The 8,825-nt window shown below is 36.2% G+C and overlaps 1 protein-coding gene across 1 annotated transcript; it reads left to right on the top strand.

The window, feature by feature from the left end:
- Window positions 1-329: 329 nt before the first annotated feature.
- On the top strand, window positions 330-8,415 carry LOC116170745 (DNA-dependent protein kinase catalytic subunit-like). Its single transcript, XM_031487249.1, has 2 exons — window positions 330-1,651; window positions 6,982-8,415. Exons 1-2 carry the CDS (start codon window positions 425-427, stop codon window positions 8,413-8,415), a joined length of 2,661 nt encoding a protein of 886 aa, XP_031343109.1. The 5' UTR covers window positions 330-424.
- The last annotated feature ends 410 nt before the right edge of the window (window positions 8,416-8,825 follow it).

Below are 8,825 nucleotides of genomic sequence, written 5' to 3'. Positions count from 1 at the left end.
GAGTCACTCGCACTCAGAATTTTTTGAGAAAATACCTATCGGACAAGTTTTCTATTTTCCACGAAATTTGTCCCATAGGTATCTTACGATTAGGGCATTGTGCGCGGGTGCACCATCTTGTTGAAACCAACAGTTTCCAACTTTTGTTTTTTTTGGGTTATCGTTGAATTCGTAATCAAAAATGCTACTCAACACTATAGTGTGTACTTTTTTTTACGGGAGATTTTTCTGACATATCTTAGGAATTTTTTGACAGTTTGATGGTGAATGGCATTTAAAATATCTAACAAAATGTCCTTATCCTTAACATTTATTAATTTTCAGTAACGCTCTGCAAAATATCAACGATGTTTATTACAACGAAGAGGGAGGTACGAAAAATAAGCTATTACTGTTTACAACGTTTAAAAAACTCGTGGATTCCATGAGATCTTCAAAGTCAAAACTTCTACTAAAGTACGTTGCCACCATTTACGCTACTACACCCTACATAAACCAAGAAATCAAAGTTGATACCGGATTGAAATTATTTTTCCGACATAATTCGAGTGACGAGCAACTGTATTCCATCAACTCAGTATACGCAATGTCTTCAGACTCATCGACATTCACATATTTCCAGCGCTACTTGTTGGCTAAGGATATACTTTCAGTCTTGTTGCAGACTTGCCATTATGATGTTTTCGAATCATTTTTTGTTACCAATATTGGCTTCTTCATCACTAGTTTCGACACCGACAATGTGGCTATGAAAACAATACTGTGCATTCTGATGGAAGTTTTGTTTTTGAGAATCGCCATAGATAATTTCCAAAATAATTCGTGTAACATCTCCAAAGCTGCGTTTCCCGAAGTTCCCCCTTCCGAAAAGAAAATGTTGAAAACAATCACAGGTCTGATTATACAAATTGGAAAGGAAACAAACGTAGACGATGCAAGCAAACACTTCTTCCGTTTGTATCAGTGCCACGCTTACAACGCCTTAATTTCTATAATTAGTAACACCCAGACAGATTTGACCTTTTACAATTTACTTTTTAACCGAGAAACTCTTTGGTCGAAGATTGTTGACACTGACCGGCTGTACAATTTCGCAATCGACTTCGACACGATTCCTTCGTTAAGGAAGAGTGTGGTTAACATACGGCGCTCAATGGCGGATGAAAAACGGAAAACCAACCCCGACTTCTCTTCGGTGAAGTACATGCCTTCGCAGCACCTATTCAACAGTACTTTAAGCGAGGATATAACTAAATTTGACTTCACGCATTCCGTGCTGAGAAGTCAGTCCGATGAGCAATCGACCAAGGCCGAAAGTGGTGCTTTTTGCGAACGGGAGGTTGTTTTGGAAGGTGTGGAGATCAATTTGCACGAGTGCATGGCGTCCGTTTGCGGATTATTCCAGCATATGGCCGATATTGGTCTTTTACCCTTGGATACCGAAGACGTCGCCATGCCTCCATGGCTTAAGGCAGTGAGGAATGTGTTGATGTCCGACGTGCATAAGAATGTAAAGATCTTTTTAATAAAAGTAATTCACAACTCCCAAGATACTTTCAAGTACTTCGCCAAGTATTTGTACGGTCCGATAATTCAAGCAATTACTGATTGTGTTTTTGGAAACTCCATTAACTTTTTCATTAACGATATGGTGAGTCTGTCTTACCAGTAGTTAAACAAGGCGAGTTCTGGCACAATGTAAATCTCCATAAGCGCATTGTGTTTCTTATGGAGGATTTCGATGACAAAAACTCACTTTTTGATCGGGTCTTGATTGCGGTGTTTTTGGTGGGGTTGTAAATGTATGGGGGGTGGTTGTTGAAAAGGGTACCTTTTTATTTTTACCAAAGTTATTTAAAAAGATATTTCAAAATAAATGGCACATTATTATGGCCACTTTTTTTCCATCTACAAGATGTTAGTTTTAAATTTTAAGTCCGACATTTCGTCTCCGATTAACCATCATCAACTTTGTTTTTTCTTATGGTAGCCATTTTTACTTTTTATGTTATTTGATAGAGCATTTTTTCTGGTATTTTCAGGTATATTAGTGGAAAATTTGGTTTTGGCTACCCATCAGACACATCATTTGTTTATGGGGGTGCCATTTAAAATTTTTTTAAATATGACGCTTAGCGAAGGTCAATCAAAAATTTTATTTTTTTGATAAAGTACCTAAAAAATTATGTGACTGGAAGAGGTTCAACGAAAAAAGGTTATAAGAGCGAAATCGTTAAGTTAGGGGTATAACCTGTTACATAAAAAAGTAAGTACTCTCCAAATCAGAAATAAAATATGGGGGTGTTCCATTTAAAAAAATGCAAGTTTGATACGCCACTGGAATATAGCACGCCCCCGGTGATCAAAAATATTTTAGAAATGTGGCGACGGTAAATGTGTACAATTTTGCTCTCAGACTTTTTTCGGTATCTTTTATGGTAAAGGAATGATGATCCGAGGGGTCCCCTGTATAATGCCTTAACTGGTATAAGTGTACATTTAACAGGGCCCACAAAATCGTGCATTAATTATCCGCGCAGAGCAAAATTCACCACGCGAGAAACTTTTTTGTTGTTGGTAAAATTGTATCACATATATCGAATGAATACAATGTTTTTCAGAAGGAATTTTTAAAGAAATGGTCTTTTGTTTTTTTTTCAGCAGTTTTAGTAAATAATGCGACTTTAGGAATACGCGAACGCGCAATGGACATTATTATTTTTCAAATAATTATTACTAGTCGACTTTCAAATAGCGTTTATAATACTTATAGAACCATTAAACTTATAAAATTAAAAATATTATATACAGGGTTAGTTAGAAGTATGGAATATATCTTATTTCTTCGTTAATATTAATTTTACATGCAGACTATAATCTATAAACAATAAAATAAATTTTTATCACGTGAGTTTCGAGTAAATCACATCAAATTTCTTATGGACGCCATATTGCATTTTTATGTCACTCGATAGAGAAAAAAATTACAAAACAGCGATACTAAACACTTAGTATTTCATTAGGGATTCAATCTTACATTTTTACTTCGAAGTTTACAATGTATTTCTTATGGCAATAATTCCATGGCCGTGTCGATATGGTGACTATGCAAGACAATAAATGAATGAATTTGATTTTGATCACAGTCAGCCATGGAATTATTGCCATAGGAAATACATGGTAAACTTCGAGGCAAGTGTTTAGTATCGCTGATTTTGTAATTTTTTGTCTATCAAATGACATAAAAATCTAATATGGCGTCCATAGAAATAAGAAAGTTAACGCGATTCACTCGACACTCACAATTGATAAAAATTATAGTTTAGCACCATAAGAAAGCTGAAAATAAATTACTAAGGGTTTGTTAAAACTATTTTTTGATATCTTTGAAAGTAAATGAACGCCAGCTCATTTTTGAAAATGACATGTGCTAATTTAAGCGACCTTGTATCTCTTACGGTTTACGAGATCCCCATACTAAAACTCACCCTATTTAAAAAATGGATTGCGCATGCGTAAATTCAACTTTTTTATTTATGGACCAATTTTTCTGAAATTTTAACAGATGATGCTTCTTGTAAAAGAACATTAAAAAACTATGTTCAAAAATGGACTGCGCGTACGCAGGGTCAGCGAATTTCTACAAAAATAAAAAAATTGGTACTGCGGTCACTTTGTGCGCCCGTCCGTATTTACGGCTGTGTCACTTTCAGTTTTTTTATATTAAGAGCTATTGTTCTACTTTTTCTGTCATTTGGTTCGTGGTTCGTTATAGCGTCGAGGCTTGCGCTAAGGAAGGAATTTTTTCTGTCTCTTACAAAGACAGTTATAGCAAAACATCTTTTTTCCGCTTCTCATAATTTTACACTTTCGCCGTTTATTGTGCTATCGATATTATATTCGATTATTATCGATAACACTGCAACCAGAGCCGGATCTACATATTTTGCGCCTATGGGCCCCTAGAAATCGACGCCTCTCCCCTCCCCTTCCACTCCAACCAATTAAAAGCGTTTATACCATAACTAAAATTTATTTCAAGAAATATGCAATGTTTTTTACTCTTTACAAAAAAGTGTTAATACGATTTTCTTTCTCCTATTTGCTCAGATTGATTTAATTAGTAGTAAAAACGTGTTTTGTCAATTATGGGTCCGTTAACTTGCCCCCCCCCCCCACTGGGAGATTTGATAGTCGTATTATTTTGAAATCAATGCCCTCGTTATGCGCTCATATGCGCCACCGATAATAACTTGCGCCATTATCGTTTTTTAGAAATCCGAAAAAACATTTGGGGGGAGGGGCCAAGTGAACGTAGCCCCCCCGTACGTATTTTGTCCCTTGTAACTAGGTCACCTGATACATTTGGTTATGCGCTGAATTGCGCCACTTGCATTAAAGCTAGCGCCATTACGGTTAAGCCGTGACAAATTTTCAAAAAGTGGGGGGGCCAACTTAACGTTTTTAAAAGTTACTTTTTTTAACATCTTTTCATACGAAATTGTACTCTCAGGTATGCGCTGAAATGCGCCGTAAAAAGATATCTTTGCGCCATTATTGTTTTTTGGTTATCCTTAAATGTCGCATTTAATCTCATGCAGTCTTATCTTGCGAACAGACGACAGATTGTCAAAATAGGTAACAGTTTGAGTAACACAGAGGTAGTGCAATATGGGGTTCCTCAAGGCACTGTGCTGGGACCAATTCTTTTTAATATCTATATTAATAACATACTTGACATTCACACTAGTGGTAAAGTATTTAGTTTTGCTGATGATACAGTTGTGTTGTACAATCACTCTTCTTGGACCTATCTTGAAAACTGCGTAAAACATGATTTTAATAAAATTATTGATAGTTTTCATCATAAATTATTAACCATAAATTATGACAAAACTGTGATAATCCCATTTTCCTGCAATGCTAAATCGTTACCAACATTTGACAGCATTCAAATTAATAATCATGGCAGTATGATAAACATTCGGGTTGCGACTAGCACCACGTATTTGGGAATAGCAGTAGACTCGAACTTAAAGTGGAATACCCATGTTAATCACGTGTTGAACAATTTACGGCCGTTACTATATAAATTTAAATACTTATCCAATTTTTTAGGTGAACTGGAAATGAAAACCATTTATTATGGATTAGTTCAGTCGCGAATCTCGTACGGAATTGTCGTATGGGGTAGCGCTTACCGAACGTTACTCTACAAGTTATAAGTCTTACAAAAAAGGTTTCTTAAAATAATCTATAAAAAGAGTCGCTTGTATTCTTCTAGTTTGTTATACGAAGAGGCGGGTGTATACGACATCAAACAACTTTTTTTCTATAAAATAGTAATGAAACAATTCCGTGAAAAACATTTAGCAAACTTTATCTGCCATCCGCATTTCACTAGATTAAGTCACCGGAGTAATATAGTAACATGTGCAGCCAGAAAAAGGATTGGTCAAAAATCTATTTCTTATTTATTTTCTAGATTTTTTAACATTTTGCCTGAGGATATAAAAAAAAAACTTCCCTCAATAGTTTCAAAAATAGTGTCAAAAAATTTATTTTAAATAGGAAAGAATTTTATAAGCGTTGTTATTGATATGATATAGGGTAAAGGGTGAGCATCAGTCAGTCTTTATTTTTACATTTGGTCCATGTTTATTTTTTATTTTATTTTTTTTTGTTTTTTTTTGTTTTGTTTCAATTCGGTGTATACCATGCTTGAACCCCCACGCACAAGCTCTGCTTTTGTGGGTACCATTATTTTATTTTTCTTTTGCAAAGTTATTGTAACCATATACACTTATATATACAAAAAAAAAATAAAATAAATTATTATAATTATTATTATATTGGGGGAGGGGGGGGCAAGTGAACGCGGAATCCCCCATAACGCATTTTGCTACCGGTATTTGTGCCACTTGATACATCTGGTTATGAGCTCAATTGCGCCACTTGAATTAAAGCTAGCGCCACTACGGTTAAGCCATAAAAAATTTTTAAAAAGTGGGGGGGGCTAACTTAACGTTTTCAAAATTTACCTTTCATCATGCGCTAAAATGTGCCGTAAACAAAAATCTTGGCGCCATTATAGTGTTTCAGAATCACTATACAGGGTGTTTTTTTGGGAGCTTTAGTTAAACGATTCTGGGAAAGTAAAATAGGTAGGTTTTTAAAAATTTGTATTTATCAGTTACTCCGAAGGCCGAATCGATGTAAAATATTTTCAAAATGGACGCACTTCCGGAAATAACGGGGCCAAGTTAACGGACCCGTCAATTATGTGATTTATAAAGTGTTATTGAAACAAAGTATATCTATAGTTTGAATTACAAACAAATAAGAACCACTTGAATTTTTAGAGAACTATACTTCCTTTTTTAAATAATATAGGACATCAATTTCAAATAACGTATTTCAAGTTTATATTACAGTTTAAACAATGAAAGCATCTTAAAACCACTGAATCGTGTTTCAGAGAATCTAACGGTTACGTGGCGTTATTAATCCCCCCAGGTACGATCGTGAAGTTGAAAAAAATGGCTAGAGGGCACCTTAATTAAGCGTTTTCAACAACAAAATTTGCGGAAGAAGCCCTAAATATTCCACAATCTTACTACCCTTAACACACAACTACCCTCCACATATCTACTACCTAACAACCCCACAAAAAACACTGCAAATGACGTCACCTATAAGAAATACATTATTGAGGTTTACACCCTCTATTTTTCCATCCAACCCCTTTTATCAATAATCCCCCCCCCCCATACATCCACAAACCTCTAAACACATTTGCAACCACATACACAATCGACAACCCCACAAAAAACACCGCAATCACGACCTGACCAAAAAGTGAGTTTTTGTCATCGAAAACCAACATAGAAATACACTGCGCTTATGGAGATTTACATTGTGCCAGAACTCTCCTATTTAACTACTCTTCCCTCTTGTTTTTGTAAAATAGTGTTGTTGTAGGTCGTTATGTTAACCTCATGGGCAAGTATTACACTTCCAACCGAAGATGTTGAGCGTACATCCGAATTGTTGAGTTTCTTAATGCGCAATTGCGACACTGATGTTCGTAGTGTTTTTAAGTACAACTTGGAACTGATCAAATTAATAATTGAGACATGGAAGACTTGTATAAGTATACCGCATGATGTGATATACGAAAAGCTACAGTTACCAGAAAATTCGCAAAAATTGGATATAGGCGTTCATTTGGCAGCAACCGTTTTAGCCAATAATATTGCGCCCTGGCGTACAGGAGCATTTAAGGATTTTTTAATGGCGCTCTGCAAAGTCTTGAGGAATGACCACCGCGCAGTGTATCAACCTTGTTCCGAAGTCTTAGGAATGTCGCTCAACTTTGTTAGCCAAGATCACAACCTCAGTGCATCGTTCGAAAGGTTCAAGGAATACCTGCACAAGTGTATTGCGAAATTGTCGTCTAATGACGACAAGTTTGCTTATTGTATTCAAGGAATTGCCCTACACTACGCCCCCATTGCTGATAAGTATTTGTGCAAACTAACGTCAAAGCTAAATCATGTTCATGGCAATTTTAAAAACATCTACCTAAACATATTTCTTTCGCGCATTGATGTAATGCACAACATCAATGAGTTATCCTCGTTAGATTTTCAGTCATTATTGCTCGATGAAAATTTAGAAACTCAACTGCTGACCTTACAAATCATCGAGAAATCGGTCAACTACCTACGAGCGAACTTACTGTTGGACATTCTGAGGCACGTTTCTAAATTTGTCACCCACACATTTACATTGTGTCGAACAATTATGTTTGATATTTTCATTACCACATACAGCACTCACAAATTAGAGTTAAATTCCTTTTCGCAAGACCTCACCGAGCTGTCGAAGGATGTTTTACTGCAAGGTCTGGTTGACAAAGAGTTGGTGGTTCAAGAAAAGCTTCTACAGTTCTGGTCAGATAGAGGACATTTTCCAGTGGAAATTGACAAAATGTTCCTTCATTTGCTAAATACCATGTATAAGCCAAGCGTTGAGGAGCACTATGTGTGTTATAGCTCTTATTTATTGCTAACTTCGATAATAACTTCGGAGGAGTACTCCGAAAAATTGTTCGAACACCCCTTGTACGACTGTGACTTCCACGAATACGTTTTGAACAGCAACTGGAGGCGCCAGCACGCGTCCATGGCGCCATTATTTGCCTCATCGCTCCATTCCCAAGATGTTACGATGCACACAATGGACTATAATGTTTTGCGCTCCACTGTTTCAACGCTGGAGTTTCAACCTACTCTGGCGCCTGCGCGCGCATCAAGTAGTTTACTTTTCACTTTGACCGACGAGGCAACCGATGCGCCGGTTTTCAAAGATCCTAACGTCGTACTTCCTAAAAGGGATCACCACGAATGTTAGCTTTTAGGAATTTATATATCTATACTTTATCACAAAAATTATGCAGAAAGTCGACATCAGTCATGGGTACAGAAGTAGGTAAAGTCTGGAGATCTAATGTCCGTAAGGCTACAGTAAAAACAAAAAATAGGTACATACATCACGAATTGAAATTTTAATTGCACCTATTCATGTTCCAACAAGCTCAACCAACCAAGAAGATGTAGATACACAAAGGTTTAATTTAGTTTCCATTATGTTTCGATATTGTTCCGCGGCTTTTAAATTTTCACGACAATTTGATGAAGCTTGATAGAGAGGCATACTTTTTGTTCTCATGTCAAAGCACAATTTGAATCAACTCAGTTGTCAAACACATTCATTCGATAAATGTAAAGTTAATTAACACAAACCCATCCACCCATTCATCA

Source organism: Photinus pyralis, unplaced genomic scaffold (genome assembly GCF_008802855.1).
Source record: "Photinus pyralis isolate 1611_PpyrPB1 unplaced genomic scaffold, Ppyr1.3 Ppyr1.4_LG5, whole genome shotgun sequence".
In the NCBI taxonomy this organism is placed as follows: Eukaryota; Metazoa; Arthropoda; class Insecta; order Coleoptera; family Lampyridae; genus Photinus; species Photinus pyralis.
Note: the sequence above shows the minus strand (reverse complement) of the source record. Positions and strands in the feature narration are given on the sequence as shown.